Raw genomic sequence first — 23,146 nt, forward strand, 5'->3', positions numbered from 1 at the left:
TCCTTAACATTTAAGGCTATTTGGCAATACAGACATAGCAGTCTTTAGACACAGAGAGAGAAATGGCTTCAACCATTCCTGCTTCTTTAAAATGCATACAACTAATATCCTTTTAAGTGTGAACTTTCATTTCATGGAGAGAGCTTGCACACTTTCTATTAGAGATAATAAGGGAAGTGTTTCATTTTAACAATTTAATGCTAGTGCTGTCATAGTCTTTCATTATTCTGGACTCATGGACTGCTTTTGCAGAATACATCTTTAAAATACAGGTCAATATTAAAGCATTTTGAAATAAGGTGAAAAAGCTCTTATTTCTCTTTTGAGCAGGTCCTTTATTTTAGCATCTATAAGAGAACTACTCTTTTCTCCAAATCCTTTCTCCCCAGAAGGAATTAGCAGAGACATTGTGACTTATTTGAAACTTAAGAGGCTGAAAAGCTTTAGAGGAGGCATTGTAATCTGCTATAAAATGTGTGCAGGACAGGGGCATAGATTTGAAGTTGTTGGTAGCTCTCCAACACATAGGAGAGAAGCATGAGACGATTAGATTACTCACAGAGTGTTAATCCTGCAGCGATGAGGAAATTTTAACAAAAATCCCAATCCTTGTGTTTACACCAGATTAACTAGTACAGAGAGGCAAGCATCTCTTCTTCCATTGTTGTTGTGAGATGTATAATGTCCTATTCTTTTGACTCTTCCGAAGTTCACATATGGAAAATGTTATCATTACAAATACAAAGCCTATCTCTAAAATTGTGTTAGCTGCAAAGCACTCACACCTCATTTAGAAATCAATGCTGTTAACTTTTCTTTTTTACAGAAACAGTATTGATCAAATCCAGAAAAACAAAGCAACATAGGGAAAAAAGTGGGGAAGCAGGCTTGCAATGGGTCCCATCTCTCGTTTTTCCCAAGTTGCTAGGTCAGCATTTATAACTGACTATCTTAATACAGTGTGTACAGGGAGATAGGTGACTTTCTGCTTTTGGTACCTTATCACTCAATCTGAGTATTAAGAACTGCATCTACTTGGCTTACAAAAAAGATGACAGGTTTAGCGTTTTGAGTAGTTGAGCTGAAATTGGTTGGTAAACGTGCTAAGGTAGTTGGTAGGGATCTTGAAAGCCCAAAAGCAATGTATTTGAGGACTCAACAATGCTGTGAGTCCACCAGTGGTGGTACTGCTGTGATACTATTTTGTGGGCAGCGTGGAGAACACTGTGTGCACAAGGCAGAAGTGTATCCTTACTGGCCAATACCTCCTGCTAAGCTGCTTCCAACTCAGTCATGCATTATCTATCATAATGATTGTGATTGTGTGCTATTGATTGAAATCTTATGCTCCCAGCACTAGTAGAAACTCAGTGGACAAAAGTGAATCAAATTCAGCAAGCAGGAGACACAGTGTTTGTTTCCTTCTGATGCAGTTTCCATGAGAGCGAATGGTTCCTGCACACAAAGAAGGCAGGTTCTCAAAACACCAATTGCAGGTTTGGGACAGAAATTTGCCCCCATTCACAGATTCATCACTGTGCCAGCAGCCAAGCCCTTGTCGGTGGGTCACGACTTGGACAGGCATTGTAACAGATTTTTTTTTGGTGGCAGTATTATAGGTGTTCAGAAATCCTGTACTTCACAGACAGACCTAGGCATGCTTCCCATTGCTCATGCTGTGTCACCAGCCACTTGTACTTCATCAGATGTCAGTTATCTGTGCACCATGTGTAAGGACATTTTCCAGTTAAAAAAAAAAAAAAAAAAAAGGATTTTTGCCTTTGTCACTTGTTAATGGTGAATATTGGAACTAATCAGCCTCCTGGGAACCATAATTAGGCTTGAGATATTACTGTACAAATAAATAGTAAAGGGCTAATATTCTTAGATTATTTGTAAACATCTTTCCTGCGTCTACTTGCTGACACGGCATACAGAAAAAAATATGCTTCTGTTCCATTATGTGCTTTTTCTTCAGTTGTCTTCGGTAGAGCAACTAATATAACTTTAAGAGTTCACAGTTTGAATATGATAGGCTTCATTGATTTTTACTTTTAATTTCCCACTGCTGGTGTTTGCTGCTAAGTACTTTCTAGTGGTGACAGAGGCATGGACTATATCATAATGTTATGCTTTATGTAAAGTGGATATTCTTTTTTAGCAGTCTACTGAAACTCAGAAAGTCCAGAGTCGGACTGGAAGCGTTTAGTTGAAACCCCAGGCTCAGCGTATTTGTTATTGAGTATCTCCCAAGGTTCGGTGCCAAGTAAGAGTGACATTGCTAGTCTCTCAGTAGGTGAGATTTTATTTGCTTATGAAATGGTGTGTGTTAAATAAAAATTGTGGATTGTCACTTGCTTTGCACTTTATAAAGAAAAGTCCAGAGTCCCTGAAGGAAAATCTAAAGGTTACAGTGGGACTTTCATTTTATGTTGTTTTTCACCCACAACCCCAGGTTTAAAAAATGGAATTAAATCATCTGAATGTGTTCAAGTCTGGAAGTGCTGAGAGGCCAGCACTCCTGATAGTAACATCATTTCTTTGGGGGTTCGTATATTGACACCAGACACTAATCTTAGTCTTTTGTTCTCTAAAACCTTGGTGTGAAGAATAATCTCTTTAGTTATGTAACAAGCTCTATAGACCTTCTAGTTCCAAAACCCCGATTTTCATAATTACTACAAAAAGGAAATTACTTTTGCAGCCTATAATAAATACTGGTTTGTATGAAATGTTTTCATGTCCTATAAAAATATCTTGGTTTCTGCGATGTAAGTGCAGTAAATTAATTAAAAATAAGCTACTGTGGCAATGTGCAGAGGAACAAATGGGCTCCAACAGGGAGGCAAACACTCAGGATTAGATCATGTTCACTGGCTCAGACTTAATTCTGCTTCCTGGAGGATTTTGGCTGATTTATAGGTGGAACCCTAGGATCCCCCTGTCCAGTGGCACCCTCAGTAGGAAACGTATGGATCTGCTGTGGGTTATCCTCAGTAACCTGTGGTTGGATTGCCTGGGAATATGGCGCAGCTTCTCTCCACCCACTGCTGAAGTAGCAACAAAAAGTGAAGCAAGAGCCCATTGCTGCCACATGGAAAAGAGTACAGAGCTTGACAGTATCTCATGGCTTTATAAAATTATATGAGCTCTGGGAAGAAATCTGTTAGGGTGAATAGTTGACAGCAGTGATGCTTACTGTTGAAAGAAACCAAACTGCGGCTGTGAGTCCTTGCCCCCCAAGAAGTTGTCTGCCAACCATTCTTTGCATGTTCTGCATTGATGTCCTCTAATTAGGCTTTGTCTACTCTTATGGTTTCCTCAAATAAAAGCGGTAATATACTTTTAGGATTTTTTTTTTTTTTGCGGTGCATTAATAGGCTAATGTTCTTACATTGTCTGTAGATCTGTGTAAATAAAGGCAATTTTTAAAAACTTCCTGTGCTGTTCCAAGGCTTGTTTATATTTTTCAAAAGCCTATAGTGTTGGCGTTATAACGTTAAAGGGGAGAGCACCTCTTCTGATAGTAGCAAAACCAAATAAAACCTTGAGTAATGTGAAGCAGATACTTGCGCGTGAGTTACCTGTTTTCTTTTTTGTCTCAGTATACTGGACACTTGCAAAGTACAAACAGTGAAGGAGTATTCAGAAATTAATGTTTATGCTCTGAGGACTAAAAGATCCTTTTTTACATAACAGAATGGTGAACTGTTTACATTTATTTTTTGTAGAATCATTCCAAATATGTAGTTTGTTTTTCTGTTTTAGGCTCCTAAGAACCCAGTCTCTGGATTGGTACTACAATAATGTCAAAAGCCGCTTTAAGTGTTTTGGAAGTGCCAAAGTCCTGAAGAACTTATACAAGAAGCATAGACTGGAGAGTGGAGTTTGTCCTGACGTAATAGGTAAGAACAGCTGTGTTGATTTTTTGTTAGTTTATCTACTTCAACACAGAAGCTGAGACAATGGAAGTTCTGAGATTTTCAAAAGAGATTTTTTTAAGGCTGTATTTTTTTAATTAAAAAAAACATAATGTAGAGAAAAAAGACGTGAAGTATCTAGAGAGCTGCTTAAGAATTCAAAGAATGCTTAATTATGTCACTGATACAGAAGATCTGTTATCTTCAGTCTGTAAAGTGAATTGCAGTTTGTATTCTAGCCCGTGTTTCAAAATCTGTCACAGTTCTGAATAGTCAATGAATGAGAAAATAGTTTTGCAGTCAACATTTGGCTGTAGAGCACATTTCTGTGGCATTTGAAGCAAAATTTGGTTAACATGGGATACATTCAGTATGCAAGTTGACCCAAACTTAGGTTGTGCTCACTTAGTTTTGCATGCTTAAGGATCTGAAACTGGCCACCTCTTATTTTTGTACTGATGTTTGCAAATGGCTAAAAGATGATGATTCAATATTGACATCACCCTTTTAAAAGAGGAGACATAGTTCTCCCTTAACTATGGTGTTACCATGCATCACCCCATAAGAAAAGTAATTTGAGATAAAAAATGGGTTAGAAGTGTCTGGTGTCATACTGTTAGCTTTGGCAAATTGCTCAAAACACAGCTAGCTGAATGTTTGAAATTCATTCGATTTGTTGGATCAGATACTTTCCTGTGTGATTCTTTTGAAATTTGTACAAAGACTGTAATTTTTCTATGATCTTTACTTTGTCTTTTTGGAAATTATGTGGGATGGTAAGTGGACTCTGTAGTCCTGAGTGAAAATTTTAGGTGTTTCTTATGAAAATTGGCATAAAAGCTTCTAGATGGAAGCAGCTTATGCATTAAATTCTGTTTTGTTAATCTTTTTGCTTTCTCTGTATCAAATACGTTATTCTAGAGAAGATTCCTTAACAGTTGAGAACAAGTAAGTATGAAGACAAGAAAATCCGTGTCAGTGAGGGCAGAAGTGGGACAATGGAATAAAAAATTATGGGGATGGATCCTTCAGAACTTTAACGCAATGTGTTGCCTTTGCTTAAGCCATAGTTCACTGAATTTGTCCTTGAATGGAAGTGTGAACAATGCAATGATGAGTAGCAGTGGCATGTGCACTCTCTATGGGACCTTTCTAAGGAAGGCCTTTAAGTCTAAATGTCATTGCTAACTTTCTTCTACTCTCCGTGTGACTGTTAGGTAGACCTTTTGTTCCTTTTGAAGATAAATACTAGTATACATGTCTGGGTTTTGGTTTGTTTATACAGCATTGCCCTTTAAAATGTAGAATCTATTTCAACTCCAGATGTCATATTAAAGGCAAATTCCCTGTACTTAACTTCTACCATGTAAATTTTATACCTAGTAGCTTCTTCCTCTCTCTCTCTTTTACTGTACAAATAGTTTTGTCCATCCTAAATGAATGAGAGGTCTTTCGTATGAAAGCTGTCATGGTTTATACAAAAGGTAGGAGGTATTTTGCGGTTATCCCTCTTTGTGTGCGGTGACACTGTATCTTGAGTGAGTATTCTAATCTAGTAATGTCTCTGCTGTTAATGGGTACTTCTTATGCTAACACACGGTACTGTCTTTTTTTGAGCAGAAGGAGGTTTTTTTGAAGGAAGCTTTGAAAATGAAGGAAGCATTTGTGGCAGTGACTCTACATTCTACCAGCAGACAGAAGGTATGCTGCTAAAAACTCACTTGATTAAAACACAGTCCTTACACTTTGAACTACTGGATAAATAGCCTAGAGTTCTGATAAGTCTTGTTCACAGATCAAACAGTCTTTTAGCTGAAACATTTAGCGTACCATGCTTGAATATCTTGCTTCAGTATTACAGCTAACACACACTTATTCTAGTGTGATTTTCTTAATATTCAGGTTTTGTTACTTCTCTCCCCTTTCCTATGCCCATATATCTTTTTTATTCTCTTTTATTCTATTGGATATTTAGAGGAAGTTTAAAAATGTTCTTCCTATGATTTCCTCCTAACTATTTTGCTGGATTCTAAAATAAGCAACATAAAAATACTGTCTTTTATTGTATTTAATATTTACATTTAAGAAGTAACATAGAGATTGAGACAGATTTCTGTCTTAAGGTGTTTATTTTATTGTGTGTAATTATGGATTGAGGAAATGAACTATGTTATGAACAACCTAAGATTTGAACGTATGTCCAGAATGTGGGTCTGAATTTTTGAGCTCATTATGCTAAATGTATGTATATGAAGAACATGATGGTTTTATCTTATTCTTCACCTAGGACACAGCATGATGGATACCCTTGCTGTGGCCTTACGTGTTGCAGAGGAAGCAGTGGAAGAAGCTATTTCTAAGGCAGAGACCTACAGTGACAGCCTGGTAACATTTTTGAAAACAAAATGTATTAATTCAAATAGAACAATTACCTTTCTTTTAATTTGGGTAGTGGTACAAAACCAAGTAGATATAAAAGAAAACAAAGTAGTGACTATCTCATGCCATGCCTAAAGAGTTGGGAGTGGGTTTTATGTACTTGTGTCCAAGATGCATGTTGCATTTCACAAGGTGACGTGCAATGTGAGTACCTGTAATTTCTTCCCACAGTGCCAATACGGCATATTACCCGTTTCCTTATCTACGCCATTTCTGTGGAAAGGCTGGTTTTATGTGATTTTAGCAACTACAGATAACCATTTTCATGCAGGACAAGCAGAACGAGGCTTGTTACTTGCAGGAACATAAGGAGGACCTCATAGAAGAGCTGGCCACAACCATCGTGCAGAAGGTACCCCATTCATTTTTTTCCCTAGCTTGTTTAATAGCCAAAACACAATCTTTTAGTCCAGTGAGCTTTAACTCTGCTAACAGCAAAAAGGATGACACCAATTAGAGAGAAGAGTAAATGACAAGTTGCATTTCAAACTTCAACTATCATGGTATAGGTTTACTCAGCTGCATCTGACAGAGAGATCAATTTATAAATAAGCTTAATCCAGTGCCTAAATTGATGGCCTGCACCCTCAGAGCCGAGAGGTACTACTCCCTCAGGTCTGTGATACACTTGCTTGGAAGAGGAGGCCCCTGTTCAATGGAAGTTTACATCTGTACTTCGCTTCCCAAAAGGCACAAAGTTTTCCAACGTAAAGAAGTGTGGCTCTTGATCATACCCTCTACTGAACCCTGTGTCTGCAACACATACAAACAAAACATCTACCATTAAAATAGAATTCTGTTAACGATGTTGAGACACCCAAAAAATCACAGAACCCTCTGTGTGGTATTTTCTGAAAAGCTTGTTCTTCTCCCTGCAAAGCTCACAGTTGGCACTGACACAGCAGAGAAATGGAGGGCTAGTGGGAACAAATATCCCTTGAGTTTGGACTGTTTGTTCATGCTCGTCTTGCCTTGCTCCAGAGTGCTGCTGAGCTACCGTGATCTAAAGTAACCACTCTGCTAAGTTAGTCTCCCTCCATGTGAACTAAGCTAATTGCCACATTTGTATACAAGATGTGGCATTTAACAATGTATGGATCACACACCAGAAAAGGAACATGTTTATAAGGCTATCAAGAAAAGCCAGAAGAGCAGCAGCTCAACAGAAAATAACTTGCCTTCTTTTTTAACAGGGATGTTAGAAGATTAATTCTGCTTATCGGGTATTTAATAGTCCAGAGCCTATGCCAGTCAAGCTTGAATTGCTACTGCTTTTGTCAAAAGCTGCCTAACAAGATCTTTTATGCCATAGAATAATATTCTGTAGGTATTTTAAATTGGAGTCAGAAAAGTTGTGGAAATGTAACAGGAAGTTACATTTCTGTAAGTGTAGGGAGACAAGACAGTCTATATGATCTTCTCTCTTTCTTAAAATGGTGTAGATTTTCAAAAACAAAAATAGTGCCTAGACACCTAAGACCTTTTTATTATCAGCAGAAATGTGTCTAGGTGTCACAAGAGCCTTTGAAATTCCCCTCATATTTAGTATTTTATGTTTCTTTGCAAAGATTCTTGTCTAAGAAAATACTTGACACTTAGATGATGCTAATGCTTAAAGTGTTACTGTAGGAACAGGCTTTCCATGTTTATTTAATTCACCTCTGGTGTTCCTACAGGCATTATGATTTATTGTATTGATGCTTATGTGCTTGCAAGCAGTATGACTTTGGATGAGAAGAAAAGCATGCAAGTTGTCAGAATCATCCTTGCATGAACTGGAGCAAAAGCAAATGGAAGCTCAAATGTTCTTCCTAGGCAGTTTGCCTTGAGATAGGGTTAATGTAGTTTTTTTCCATACCGCTCAGACAGTATTTTCCAAGCACCTTTTTGTTCTCCCCTCCCACCCCCGGTCCCTCTACCTTACAGATTATAAAGAAGCAGAAAAGAAAAACCGAGCAGACTGAGGCTGACTTTGAATGGCCACCATCCAGGAGCAGTGGCCTGGCATCTGTTGCTGTCTCGGATCAGAGTATGCTGACTTTTCCAGGGAGCCGCAGAGGGTCCTACACGTTATGGGTGAGTGACTTAGCACAGCTATTGATGTTTTCTGCTGCACAAAACTGGAAGATTGAAATAATGGGTAAGCAAGCTTACTGCCTGGAATGTTACGTATAGGCTTGCAGAAGACAAGCATTAAACCTGCGTCTGAACAAACTGTCGCTCAGTTACATGCTTTCCTAGCATGTCACACAGGCCATGGAAGTACATCACAGACATTGTGTTGAATCAAAGAAAACTCAATAACAACTAAGTGTTATTAAGCAGGTATTCTTTATTACGGCGCCGGGCAGCACGAGGGATAGCTCCTTCCATAGGTGCTCCAACGGGCTAGCGAAACACATCAGTTCATATACACAAAAGTCATACATATTCATCAGATTTCCTGAGAAGGGCAGTCTTATGGTGATGAGTTCCCAGCGTTCATAGTCTTCCTCACCTGTCCACTAGTTGAATCCTTCTTCTTGAGCACAAGCCTGGGCCCCTTTTCTGATGCAACCTTTTGTAACTATCAGTTGTGTACTAGAGGTGTCTCCTTGATGTCTGGAGCTTTGTCTCCTTTATGTCTGGCAAGATGTTATCTATTTATCAGCTTTGCTCAGCAAATAGCTAAAACCATCCTTGCTGGAGAAGAAAGACTCAGGAAAAATGCAAGTTTTTATGTATCTTAGTCAGGGATTGTCAGGGGTTTAACTCTTTCAGTGTTGTATTGATGAGCGTGTTGGGGAGGACGAAGTTTTTGATATGAGCAATCTCACTGCTTGATTTGAATGCTAACAGGACTCAATGCCTCACTGTCTATTCCTTAAAACAGTTTGTGCTTACTTAGCTTTTATTTGGGTTTTTGCTGAATGTTTTATTTCCTTTTGTACAATGCTAGATTTCTGTAACTTTTTTTTTCTCCTTAGCCATCTTAAAGAAAACAGCCATCACCAACAATAAAAAACTAAACCCAACTGTAGAGCACTATTTATATCTTACATTGAAGAATATTTCCTCCTTCTTTCACTTATTTCTCAGCACAATGCCTTTAGCTTCTGCTATAAAGGTGATGAAAATCTGACAAGCTGCATTAGTAGCATTTTAAGAAGAGCAGCAAGGAAAAAGAAGTGAAAATAAGCTATAGGCTTGGATAGGCTGTTTCACAATCTGAGAGGGAGGACAGTGACAGATGAGTTCCAGTGCATTTTGATGCAGTAGTTTAAGCTGCTGCTCCCAAGTGTCCTGCTACTGTGCCAGTAACCACCTCTCTCCCACTGAGCAGAACCACCGGAACTGAATGTGTGCTGGGCCTTAGTTCCCAGCCACGTTTCCTAGCTTACACTGCCAGTGAAAATAGATTCATGCCAGAATATAAGACCATGGGCCAGTATTGCTGAGATGCAGACTCATGTTCTCATCCCCCACCTATTTCCAAATTGAAGGAGTAAGGCCTTTAAGCTGCTGCTGTTAACCAAGTGATCACGAGTCAGTGTGAGTGTGCTTAAGCGCTTTGCTCTGTACCTCCTAGGCAACTTGCTAGTGGAACATAAGAGTCAGGAGAGGGAGAGTTAATTTTGTGTCTGACTCAACTGACTTTTCATTCTGGAATTTAAGGACAGGACCTAGGGGAACATGCTGTTCAAATACACAGTTATTACACCAGAAGCCTGTTGTTCTTCAGCATTTGGGGAGTTAAGCTTGAACTCAGCGCATTTTGAAATTCTGTTTTGAAGTAACAAGTTTGGGTCCCAGTTTTTTGCCAGAGGGAGGCTCATTGGATTGAGAAATAGTAGACTTTGTGGAAAATAATCGTGTAACAGAAATGTCACACTAAGGTGAGAAAAGCCACAACGAACACTTTCAAAACTTCTGCAGCCATCAGTCAGTACTAGAGATCCAAATGTGTACAGCATTTTATAAGGACTTTCTACCTTTTTATAGGGTCTTTCACCACATTTGTCACCATTTGGTCCAGTTGTCTTCCGACAGTGCATTAAGGACCACGAATGAATTTGGTGATCTGGTCCAGTTTCTGCCTTTTGCTTTGCTAGAGTTGTTTTATCATTTTCTTTTGTCCTTTGAAGTGTGCATGTGTTCATTTTTGCTTTGCTTTGAATAGAGGAGAATTTTGTTAGTATAACCAGACACTGTTGGAAAGCATAGCTCCAGTTGCTTCCGTAGCTGATATAGTTGCAGTTATGTCTGCCTATTAGGCGAGCAGAAGTAGTCGTAGAAGCTCTAACAAAAGGTCTACTGGAAAGCACAGGGAAAGGCAATTTGTGCAGAGCATAGAGCAGTTACAGCCTGCTTGATTCTCATCAGCCCTGGTGGAACAACCCAAATTCCTTTTCCTGAGCTTACTTTCCATTCAACTTTGCTTTCATTCAGCTATGAATGAAGCATGCACCTCGCAGCAGATTTGCAGGACTGAACTGCATCAGTTTCTCCTCTGTATATGATTTGAGAAAGTTACCTTTTCTGCCAAAAGAATTGCACTATTTTTTTTCTTTCCAAAACAAAACCTGTCTTGTATGGAAGCTGGCAGGGAGGTCCTATGGCCATATGCCCTTTCCAGGCAAAACTCCTTACTCCCTCCCAGGTCAATTTGGGAACTCTTTGAGTCCAAGCTTGTAACAGCAAATCTTCATGGGCTCACTGCAGTAAGGGAAGTTTTTGCATTTCCTAACTGATGACATTATGTTGATCAAAAATCCCAAACTCTTGATTTGTGTATGCATCCTACCATTGAGCTGTGTGTGGTGGCTTAATTTGAGCAGGGATCTGCGTGTTAACAATAAAAACCCTTTCATATCAATACATGCCACAGCTAACAAGGGGGCTCTTGCAACAGGTTTCTTAGGGCAGGTGTTCTAGTGTAACCAAGGCTTTTGCAGACAGACTACATGGCCACAACAACCATGAGGGAAGCAAAGAAAGGGTGTGCTTTTTTTTTCTGTCAAAACTACCCAAGTTGACTATTAGTGGGTTAGAGTTGTGTATATGAAGCTGCTTCCCAGTAAGGATTATTTAGGTAGAGCTTCCTCTGTTCAAGACTTGCTTTGTTAGCTGGCAAACAAATTAGTACAAAGCAAGCAGAAGCAGGATAGATTATATAAAAGGGAAGAAGAACTGTGACTAACAGAAAGACAGACATGCAGAGGAAAGGGAGGTAAGGATAGCAAATCTTAAGGCAGTTAGGATTTCCTAATTTAAAACTGGAAATTTATCTTAGAGCAAATATTTTTGTCTCTTATGTAGAAGATAATATATGTGGTTTTGCACAATAAAGCTAGTAACATACAGTTACTTAGGGCAGCTGCATGCTTGAACACTGGCCCTTAGAAACCCATGTATATTACTGCATTGCATTTTATTACCAAAGTCACTTGCTTACTGAGGGGGGAGCTGTTATAATCCCAGCTATAACTGTGTGGTTATACCTGCCAAGCAATTTTTCTTTGAATCCCAGATATTTGTGTACAGCTTATCCGTATCAGCCAGAAACTTCCAGTGGGCTTTGGAAGCCCTGCATTACCTCCCTGCTCATCCAGAATCACTTGCTTTGAAATCATCATTAAATAAGTTAAACTGCCTCTCTGTAGTGTGAAGTAAGTGGTGTATGCTGGGAACTTGAGCTGTGTAAGCTGGGGACAGCACAGTGCCAATAGACCAACTGGGTGAGACCTGCTTGTCTGGAGCAAAATCTATTGATCGTCATATTAAGGAACACGCACACACACATACAGAGTAGTTCCCTGAAATATATTATTGATTGTTTAACTATGGTGTGCTAGCAGCTATAGATATCGTCTTTTCTTTTTTTCCCCTCTTAGATTTCTTTGAGATCCCTTTCCCATCCTAAAAATAGTGATACAAGGCCGAATATTTTATTTCTCCATCTCATAAGAAGAGATGGATGGCACCATCTGTTGCTTATTGGTAATGAGAAAAGGCTGTACAATGTTGGGATAGGAGGAGCTTAGAACAATGGGTGGATGCTTCTCCGCTCTCTCAGTCCATTTCCCGCCCATACATCACTACCAATGAGAGCAAACGACCAGTTGGCGTGTTTTATCCTATTTAAACATTGATGGAGTGCAGGCATCCTGGTGTGTTCTAAGTGCTGTATTAGTGGTCTTTATTTTACAGCTAAAAGATTGCTTATATAAACAGAAGCTCATCCATAATTTATAGTATATAAAACAGCTAGGGATATAGGGAAAAGAAGGATTTCATTAAATACACATTATGATGCACCTCAGGGGAAGCAGACATTTACTGGTTAAGCTAATTATAAGGTCCACAGTGTACTGACAGTTGTTTTTCTTTGTGTTTTTTTTTTTTTCCTTTGATTTGTTTTAAAGAGAAGGAAGGTTCCAAAGCCTGAGGTCCAGCACTGCTTTGGAAATCCCTGGAGGTTTTGCAGGTGCTCTATACCTTTGTAGATTTGTCTCAAATATTTGAAGAAAACCTTTTTGAGGATGAATCCTGTTTAGCAGTCATACGACACAGTGGGAGACCTATTTCAGATGAGGGAGGCATAATACTGTAGGAGGTTGATACCAGCTGACATCAGTTCTTACCTGTCAACAACTCTGTATCAGAAACACCATATTTATGTCTAATTAATAAATATGTCATGTCATAGGGAAGATGGAGCTTTTAGCTTTTATTCATGAGTTGGGATCAGAAGGTTGCACAAAGTGTACTGCTGGGAACTACTTCCAGTGAGGCAGGCGTGCATTTATCCAGAAGCCCATCAGCTAAATCCTGATGTGTTGTTTACTGTCTTGTTTCCTTCCAGAAGCAGCCAACTGCAGCACCATCTCCTCTGCACAGAATGGGAAAGAACAGTACACTTTGAGTTGGAAAAGTGCTTGGTGCTTTAGAAAATAACGGGTGATTTTTTTATTAATATTTATTAGGGGAAAATCCAACTTTCTCCAGGTACTTTCCAGATTACAAATCTTATTGTCATCTGCTGATTTTGCAGGTGTAACATTGTAGTCTCACTGCAAAAGGGATCTGGATTTCAAATCAAGATGGCCCTGTCCATAGTAATCTGGTTGATTTCCCTCCTTCTACTGCAGCAGAAGGATAGGGTACAACTGCTTTTGCAGTGCTGACTCAGCAGTTAGTACCACTTTTTAAGGCTTCAGGTGGCTAAATAATCAGTGCAAGGCTAAACATGACAGCCTTGTCCCTTTAAAGTTGTTTGTATAGTTTGAGTTTGTTTGAGATGTATCTCTAGCAGATTAGTGATTCTTGGTCTCATAGTACTATTCATGCACTTTACAAACCTCCAAGAAGACAGTTTTGGATGCTAGGTATATGATCAAGCCTATGCAGGCCTAAATTCAGCTGAACTGCACTTACTGCCAGCAAACCAAGATAGGTTTTAAGGCATGAAAGGGAGTAGGAGAGAGGACGGAGAAGGGTGGTCATTCTATAATGTTATTTTCCAAATAATTTAGGTCACATGTTGTTCTTTCGGCTTTATTTTGTTTTTAAAGGTGCTAGACTAATACATTGCTGGGTATCACAAAGCTTTAAGGTCTAACTTAAAACCTGTCAGCTAGGCTGCCTGACACATCTTGCTTTCTTTTTCTATGAAATCAGGGTGTATATTGTCACAGTGAGAAACAAGTAAACACAGAACATTTAAGGCTTCCTCTGTCAAGTGGATGTTTAAGTAGGAGATACAGTGATTCTGATGGGTGAGTGCTCTGCTGAGCACAGCTTTGTAGATGAGGGTCAGAACAGGACATGAAAGGTTGCACAGGGCACTGAGCAAGCTAGAAATTAATGAAAAAAGAATAAGCATGTTCTGAAAAAAAAAGGTGAGTTTCTGTGTGAGGCTGCAATTAGACTTGAGACAAAATGCCAGCTCACCTCTTTCCCCTACCCTTTTACACAGGCACTGTCCCAGTGGGGTATGCTCATAGCGACCTCGACTCATACTGCCCTACACCAGAACCAGGGATCTGTCCTTTGCAGTTGCTCAGCTTTCTCGTAATATGGTAATACTGTCATCACAGGATACTAACTGAGCTCTCAGTACCTTCAAATGAAAGCTGTTATGCAACTGGGAAGCATTTCCCCTGTTTGTTTTTTGTTGTTTTTTTAAAGAGATGTAATAGAACATTCCAAGTTTGGGAGGAGGGAAAAAGAATGGGCTGTGGAGGAACATGTAATAAACAGTAACAGCTAAACAAACAAGGGTACCTGTAAAGGCACTGCTTAGATTACAGTTGCATTGGTGCATCTACCCTTTATTCCTGACAAAGCACCTAACAATTTACCACAAAATTTTATAGACTTGTTCACATAAATCCATTACATTGATTGTACTATGCTATTTTATGCTCCTAGCACCTTCCTAAATTATTAGCCCCATAAGTATGATAAAAGGATGTTTATACTCGTATTCCAGAACCAATACTAGCTTACAAATCCCTTGCAACAAAGGCAGTAGCACTTTCATATGTGGGGCCTGCTTATTACTTGGGGAAGGAAGTCCCTCAAACACTGTGTACTTCTGTGTAGTGATGTGTAGAGCTACTTGCATGCTCAGCAGTGATGGTTTTGTCGGGGAATAAGCTCCCGCCTCTCTCCCTTGTAACTCATCTCTGGATCCTCAAGGTCAGCTAATCCAAACTGAACCAAAATAAATGCACACCCAAATGTGGCTCTACATATTATTAAGCAGCTGTGCAATTCATACTGCTGATGGACCCGTTCCTGATTAACTGAGCATTATTTTTGTACTCCTTTCAAAGGAACAATGCTTTTAAGTGGATCGGCTGCCTGAGAAGCCAGTAGGAGGATGGCAAACCATCCAGTGCAGACAAGCCTGTGCCACTAGTGAACAAGCAGCCAGCTTGGACAGGCTGGCTGCCTGGAAGAACAGATGCTCTAAGGCTTTTGCAGAAGAGGGAGCAGGCATTTTTGCTTTCTCCCGGTCTGCTGTTCAAGGATTTGGCCAGATGGCTGGGTTATCCTAACCAGGGTTTAGGTCAGGTCATGAAGAAGGGAGTTTTCTTTCAATTGAGTGTGAAAATCTCCCATTCATCTGCCTGTGATTGCCCTTTTTCAGAAGTGTAGGGTTGTTAGCAGATCCTTTGTCACACCCAAGATTAACTAAGGAACAGATGCTTGAAACCCTTGGTATTTCATTTGCATGGTTTGCAAGCTCATACTGTGGCCTTCCTGGTGTGGGAGTTTACTTACCAAAGGATGTATTAGCTGTTGATGCTTAGGGATTGCTATGGCGGGTGGGACCTGCTGGTTCTGTGCATTGATTGTATTCACAGAGCACAGCTGAGAAGCTGGCGAGGGGTTTTGCTGCACTGATAGGAGGCATAGCTGTAGAATTTGCTGGTGAGGAGAGGGGATGAATAAGGTTGCATTTAAGTCATCTGTGTTTGTGCTGTCAATTCTAGGCTGCTTCCCTGAATAAACAAGGTAGTCCTCAGAGCCCAAATTAAAGCTGACCCACAGGTCAGAGCTTGCACAGGTCTCTGCTGCCCAGATCCAGAGGTAGCTTCCCTGCCCTCTGTCCCGGTGTTGAGGTTCCAGTGCCTGCAAGGGCTTCTGCCATGGTGACTCTGTCGCAGCCAGGGTTCTCAGTCCCTTCTGAAACTGGGAGAGTCCTTGATCTACTTTAAATAAGTGGAGAATAAATCACAGTTTTACTAGTTAAACCAGACCAAAGAAATAGGGTGATATAGGAGGGAAGTGAGGAGAAAAACATGTGTGATGCTGAATATCCTTTGTAGAGTTCAGTCAGTTGCTTTTGGGATCTATTTTGAATTACCACTGTGGTTTCTCTTTAGAAGGGGAATTAGCCATACTCTTTCATCTTTCAAGGAAGAATCTTTATACTGTCTCTCTAAACAATATGTGTGCATGTAAGAGAGTTATTCAAGGTAAAGAATCCATAGATTATCAACATTAGACTGAATATTCACAAGCATGTTTTATAAAAAGTTGTTGCCTTTGGTTACTTGTTTTGTTTCTATTTATTCACTGTTCAGAAGCATGGACTTCTAAATTCTTATAGACAGAAGATGGAATATTTATTAAGTAATAGGAGACATTGTATATGGTTAATTTTTATTCACTCCTTGCTTCTTTAAACTTAAGAAACCACATTGCCTTTTTTTTTTGAAGGCCAGCAATGAAACAGGACTGTACATGAAAAATGATTCCTTTTAGTGCGAGCCCGGTATAAGATGAAGGTTGAGTTCTCTCCATCCAAATATTATAACTACACAGCAGAAATCCCCTGAAGAGGGATGAAAAAAGAGAATAATAATGTGTCTGGAATTTCTTTTTGAAACAGACACCTCACAGCAGATGCCAGTAGGCAGGATTTGGTGGGGAACGGATCTACCTAAAGTGTTTGAAAATGCATGTCTATGCTGTAACTATATTTCGCAAGCTGTGCTGTACTGCACAGGAATCCAGTATGCAGGACATGCCTCCGAGGAGTTTGTGCAGTGAAATAGCAAATGACCTGTTGGGTTGCAGTGCCATCTGCTGATGTACTAATTTATTGCAGAAACTAACGCAGTACCTGAGTGACTGCAAACATACAGGGCAGCTTTGTAATTCATCACAAATAAATACACGTAAAATAGCAAGTGGCTGACAGTTGGTTGTTTTTTGTTTTTGTTTTTTTTCGGAGGAACCAGGACTTCTGGTTAGAAAAGGTGCTGCTAGCTTTAGAAGGGAAGGAAGGATTTTCTTGACCTCTCGTGTCTTTATAAGTCGGAACCAAAGCTCCCACATTCCTGCCTCCTTTTGAAAATTGTATTTAGGCTGCTGTATTGTTTGAATTCTTTTGGAAAATAAACTGGATTTGTTGTTCTGCTCTGAGATCTTGTTACTGTCCAAGTTTGTAGGCAATTGGTAAACATTCAGTGCCATGACTCCTCCATTTGGTCGGTAAACATCCCTTGTTCCAGGGCAAAACCAGTCCAAGAGGCTATCGGGGTAGCTGGCCTTACCTCCAGGACTTTGCTTTATCCATGCACGGGGAAACTACATGGAGCACCAGCCCCCAAGTAGGCTTCTCAATCCTGTTCTCTTATGTTCAGTGTTTTGCTTCCTATGCCAGAAGTGACAGCTGAGTTGAAGTTGATGCAAAAGTGTCAACCAAAATCAGAGTTTTTGCTGTGTAACCTCACACCAAATACCTAACTTTCTAGTTTGCTCTTAGTTGCCAAAGCAACAAAAGGAGGTCTTGAGTCATTTGCTTTTCAGGTAGAGTAATCAGTCAGGCCAGTAATTGATTTGAGATAAACTTCTGGACAAACATTTGCTTTTGTGCGCTGAAAAAAATGGCCAGTTTATCCCAATGTAGACTGATTTGTTCTCATGCCAGGATGTGCTTCTGTCCTGTTCTTACGCCAGGCTTGGCTACTGACACTCCTTTTTTTGTATCATTATCGGTGTTACCAGTGATTTGAACTGCCATCAGGGGTAAATATTTACACTGTCTTTCCACCCATGCTTGTCTGAGTAAAACACAATTTACTATCTGTCCTTCCATCCCTATCTGAAACTTTCAGAACAAGAAATAACTTAGTCCTCTACTTTTATTTATTCTTCTGAATTGGAGATTATTAGAATGCTGTCACTTCTTGATCATTTAAATCTCTCCAGATACCAGAACTACAGAGAACTACAAAAGTAGTAGTGAAGAGTGCTAGTTCAACTGCCTCTTCCAGTATCATCATTTCATCCTTTTTCAGGATCTAAATGCATGGGTGCAGCATTAGCTGCAATAGCTTGGCATTACTTTTTTCTCCTTGAGCCTTCTGTGACATTGAACCGTCTTCAGTGAGAGCAGGTGTTACTTCTAGCAGAGCAGTCCCAGACAGATTTTATCAAAAAATTGCATAAAGTGTAGAAAAAGGATGAGGATGGCCTCGAGCCAAGCTTTGGAGGCACCAAAAGCTTTTTGCTGCATTTGGAGGGATTTTCCTGGGAATTAGTTGTAGTTCCTGCATAATACCAATTTCCTGCTCTCCACAGAATGTTGGGAGAAACTGTGGAGGGCAGTTTCCGTCTGACCTGACTCAAAAGTTTCAGCACACAATTTAAAAGAATCAGCTTGATTTAGATAAGCTTGTTTGGATAAACTTATTTGAGAACCTAGGCTGTTATACCACATGGGACTGTGTCTACTTTAATTCCTGTGCTTCCTTGTTTTTCAGTGCTTTTTGTGCATCAGGCCCTTCGTGCTCATGTTCTTTTTAAATCCTTCAAGCTGTTGTTTATCTTCTAGTTCCTCTGAAAGATATATCTGCCTTGTAGTGTAGATGCACCTAGGCTAGCTTTAAATTGCTCAGGCAGTGCTGCTAGCAGCGTTGCTGCGGAAGCCTGGGTCTGAGGGCGGGACTGCTGACCACCTTAAGAGGGTGTCACAGCCCATGCCAAGTTCTGCCCTGTCAGGGCTAAGCTGCTGGTAGGTCTCAAGTTAGTTGGGAGCTAAGTGCAGACGCTGCCATCACTGCGCTGCAGCCTTTACTGATGTTTATGAAACAGCAAGTAGGCAGGTGAGAAGGTGCCATTTAAACAGAACTCCAGAGAAGTTGTCAAACCTGCAGATTTTACATAATAAGAAAAGACATGTTATTTTCATTATCTGAACCCAGATTATTGTTATACAGACTACTTAAGTTTTTCCTGATTTTTTCTTCTCCTTCTTATGATTCAGTTCTTTAAGTAATAAAGGAAAATAGATACTAGTGATTAAACTAAAGATGTTCCTTCTGGATTCTGCAGCATCTGTAACCTCTCTGTCTTTGCCATATATGTGGAAAAAGAATGTGCCCTGAGGGAATGTTCTTGGTACTATGAAAATAGCGTCAGCCACAACTTACTGCATTCAGTACATAACAATTTTAACACAAAGATACCAGAGAATATGGCAGACATGAACTGGACTAATTTATTATAAGAATAGGAAGTTCAGTAGTTCTTGCTTTACAAAGAAGTGAAGTGAGCCACAGCACAGTTAAAATGTCATAGTTCAGGCTACAAATTTGTGGGAGAATTGTTTGTATTGTCTATATATCCTGGCAGGGTGAAATCAAAGTTAATGAGTAAATTCCTATGCAAGACAATGTATGTACCTGTCCATATTGTGTAATGGGGTTAAAGAGGATTCAGATGATCTTGATCAGTTGAAGATCTAGTTTGAGGTTTGAAACAGCCTAAACATACACTTCAATATAGCTCATTTGTGAATGTGAAAGTGACTAATCTGAAAGATTCCCTATAATAAAATTAAAGTAGTACTGCGAGCTTATTGTTAGTAGTTCATGTCACTGAATTTAAAAGGAGACACTCCAGTGCATCATGTTAGGACCTGTGTCTTTGTATGGACAGGATTAACCAAGTTACGTGGTCATTGCAGTTACAGAAAATAATTGATTCTAGGGCAATAATTCTGACTTTTCCTTCAGAGTTCAGAAGCCAAACTAAACCCTGGTCCTTAGTTGTGTTTCTTTTTACTGAATCTGTTATCAAGTACACTGCTGAGCCAAGGATACAGGAAGATTTGCAGTTAATTAAATCTTCTGGCATAGTACGCAGGTCCCACACGGGAGCGTTTCGGATGGGAGGAGGTGCAGCCACAAAAGTGGTGTAAGTGTTACTTTCAAGCCAGCAGGATTCCCAGCAGTGTTTATGCTGTCCTGGGAACTGAAGGGGCTTGAAAACAGCTGAAAGTCAAGTTGTCCTTTTCCTCATGTGCACCAGTGCAAAGCAGAGTTCTGGTTCAAGCAAAGACTGGCCCTTTTGAGATTAACAGTTTTAGTTAACTGAACATCAGTAAAAACGTACAAAGATTTGAGAGTGCCAGCTTGGCCTGCGCAAAGAAGCTGAGCCACTTGAAAGCGTACTTCTTAATGAAACCCTGGCGTATACAGGCTGTCTTTTACTGACTCTGTTATGAAGGCCAAGACAGAGGTTTTGAGTGGTAAAAAGTTATGGGGGAAAAGCTAATTGTCAGTTGAAAAAATGATCTCTTTTGCCATTCAAGCTGCCTAAGCACATATTGTCATCAAAAGCAGTTATTAATTTGAAAAAATAGTGCTGCAGCAAAGTAGTGTCAGCCAGATGTTAAAACTTGATTCAAGCTGCTGTAGCCTTGTTTCTAGAATTACATATGTGAGTTGATAAGTAAGAGTGAGTTCTTCTGAGATCAGTAGGACGCTGCCAGCTTTCACAGTGTTTTAAAACTGGACAAATTTAAATATGATTTCTGTAACTGACCCCAGGGTCTAAGTCAAAACTAAAATGTCTGATCTATTTACGTAGATCCAAAGGAAAGTGCCTTCCCCTTAATAGTAGTCAGGGCTCATTAACAATCACAACAGTATTTTATCTCATTTTGACTTGAAATGTGACCCTTCCAGAAACAAATAGATGTGCAGTTTGGTTTTATGCGGTTTAATGCTAATGCATTAGCAAGACTGCATAAAACTGCCTACCATATTGTGTAATATGTATGTCCTAGCAAACAAAAGAATTCTGCATTAAAATCAGTTGAGTTGCACATCTATTTCTGGGAACAGGCTGTTTGTTTGCTGTTTTTTAATTTTTAACTTCTGCAAATTGTTACACCAGATGGACTGTTGAGCCAACAATAGATCATCATGTCTCACCACAATGGGATCTCTTTCTGGCTAGCTTGAGTCAAAGCAGTTAGATGTCAGTTGTCACCAAGCACATTCCTAAAAACTTCACATTAATGATTTCTTTCCATCTGGTCCTTAGTAGTATAAACAATTTCCTGCCTCCTTGCATAGCATCAGAAATGCACATAAATAAGTAATCTAGGCCTGAAACAATTCTTTTGAACACATTAAATTGAATTTCTGGATGCTAGCAGGTCCTACACTTCCCTGGGTAACTGAATACTCATACTAATTATGGTAAAGAGTTTGATAATTAAGTGTTTCTATTTTTAAATTATGCTCTTTGATTTTTATTCCCATAGAGGTCTCAGTCTGCATTCTCCCTGGCTAGTGAAGATATGCCCAGTAAAGGACTAGACCCTGCATCAACTGTGACTGAGGCTCTTTGGAGGCAGCAAAAAGGGCAATTCAGAAAACAGAAGGAACGCAAGCTCTCTGCATTACCCAGCTGGAAAAGCGTGGACCGGCTAAATGAAACAAGTAAATATTTCTAGTACGAATATGATTCTTTTTTTGGTTCTCGCTCACATGTGGAATAAATACGACTTAAAACAAGGACCTTCTCTGGGAAATTTCTGCTGACCTCTGTGCTTGCAGGAGTCACATGTAAAAATGTCTATTTAGTGATGCTGAGTGTCGTTTCATTGGGCTGTGTCATTGCTTATCTTGCCTTTTTTTTTTTTTTTCCCCCCCCAAAAAAAAGATTCTAAATTTGGGCCTTTGGGGAGTTGATTTTGGACTGTTAGGAAACATTAAGCATCTAATTTGGATACATTTCAGAGCTTCTAAGACACAAGAGCCCAAGGGCCCTCCCTGCTTTGTTACCTGGTTATCTGTCCTGCAGTTGAAGGAGTTTGCAGCTGCCTGTAGTATCCCTTCTGTTGCACGAGTTAACTGTTCCAGAGGTTTATATGGTGAACCAGTGAAATAATACACATTCCCCCTTGCACCTTTATTTTCAACCCAGCTGAATTCACCAATGCACTGTTCTGTGCAGCCCTACTAACTGCTGCTTCCACACAAGTCTGAGGAAGCTGTGTAAGTAGGAACTTCACAGACCAGCGGTTTCCCTAGATCTGCCCTCTGTCTCTGTGTATTAGGTGTGGACGTGAGTATGGACAATGGATGGTGAGCAGCTTCCTAAGTCAGGCCCATTCCCGAATCAGCACCCTGGGATAGAATGCAATTCCCTGCTTACATCAAGATGACATAAGTACAGGCTGTCACTGAAGAAGGTGGTTCCTGCTTTTGGGGGGGTCCCATTTCCACTGCCTTTCTTGTTGTGGCTGTAGTGTTCATGAGGCCACAAGAGTCTAGCACCAGGCAACTGCTGCACAGAGTTGGTTAGTTTTCACCCCCACAGCTGCACAAGGAGAAGGGCTGAACTGCTCACTGCAGCAATGGCCCTGGCTCCAGGTGACAGGGAACAGCAAAGCTAACATATCTGCTGCTGTTGTCCTCCCGTGACAGAGTCTGCTTGTTCCTGCTTCTGCTCTTGTAACAGCTGTAGAGCGTATCTGCCCCCTGTAGCAAATTGGTTCATGAAGCTAAACAAGCAGAAAACTTTTCTTTCATAGGGTGAGTTTACCTGTGCCGTAACTCCCACAGCTGGCTCACTAGGCGCTGGCATGCAGAAGCAGCCAAAATATGTCTTTGGGTGTAGTGGGGACCAGGGATGGGGGCTGCCCATCAATTCGGTTTGTTTATCTGTAATGCCAGTTGATAAACAGGGAGACTGAAAGTTAGACAGTGTCAATACCCCTCCTCCTGCCTAAAAAGAAAGTGATAGTAAAGTAGTAGTGAAATCTGATTTAACTAAGTATGCATTACTTTGTGAACTGCTCGTTCAACCCCATGTAAGAAATGTTGTTCTCCTGGGCATTTTAGTGGAAGGCTTTTTTCAGAAAAGCAACTAATTGGGTGTTTAAATTTAAGAACCCACTTCAGTCCCATTGAATTCAACTGTTGAGCGATTTAGTACTTAATAATTACTTAACTGTAACAGAATGACAAATTGACCCAGTTTCCTTTCAG

At 40.0% G+C, this 23,146-nt stretch overlaps 1 protein-coding gene across 2 annotated transcripts in view; it reads left to right on the plus strand.

Moving 5' to 3' along the window:
* Positions 1 to 23,146, plus strand: part of MYRIP (myosin VIIA and Rab interacting protein) — a 219,941-nt gene that overhangs the window by 160,964 nt on the left and 35,831 nt on the right. Inside the window, exons 3-8 of one of the 2 annotated variants that reach the window (XM_086468063.1) lie at positions 3,769 to 3,905; positions 5,538 to 5,621; positions 6,208 to 6,305; positions 6,631 to 6,711; positions 8,286 to 8,435; positions 21,415 to 21,592. In XM_086468063.1, the coding sequence (XP_086324189.1) occupies positions 3,769 to 3,905; positions 5,538 to 5,621; positions 6,208 to 6,305; positions 6,631 to 6,711; positions 8,286 to 8,435; positions 21,415 to 21,592 (728 nt within the window). The remainder of the gene's footprint in view (positions 1 to 3,768; positions 3,906 to 5,537; positions 5,622 to 6,207; positions 6,306 to 6,630; positions 6,712 to 8,285; positions 8,436 to 21,414; positions 21,593 to 23,146) is intronic. The other variant, XM_086468064.1, reaches the window with a different exon arrangement.

The sequence above is a fragment of the Leptosomus discolor genome, chromosome 7 (assembly GCF_034619465.1).
Source record: "Leptosomus discolor isolate bLepDis1 chromosome 7, bLepDis1.hap2, whole genome shotgun sequence".
Lineage (NCBI taxonomy): Eukaryota > Metazoa > Chordata > Aves > Leptosomiformes > Leptosomidae > Leptosomus > Leptosomus discolor.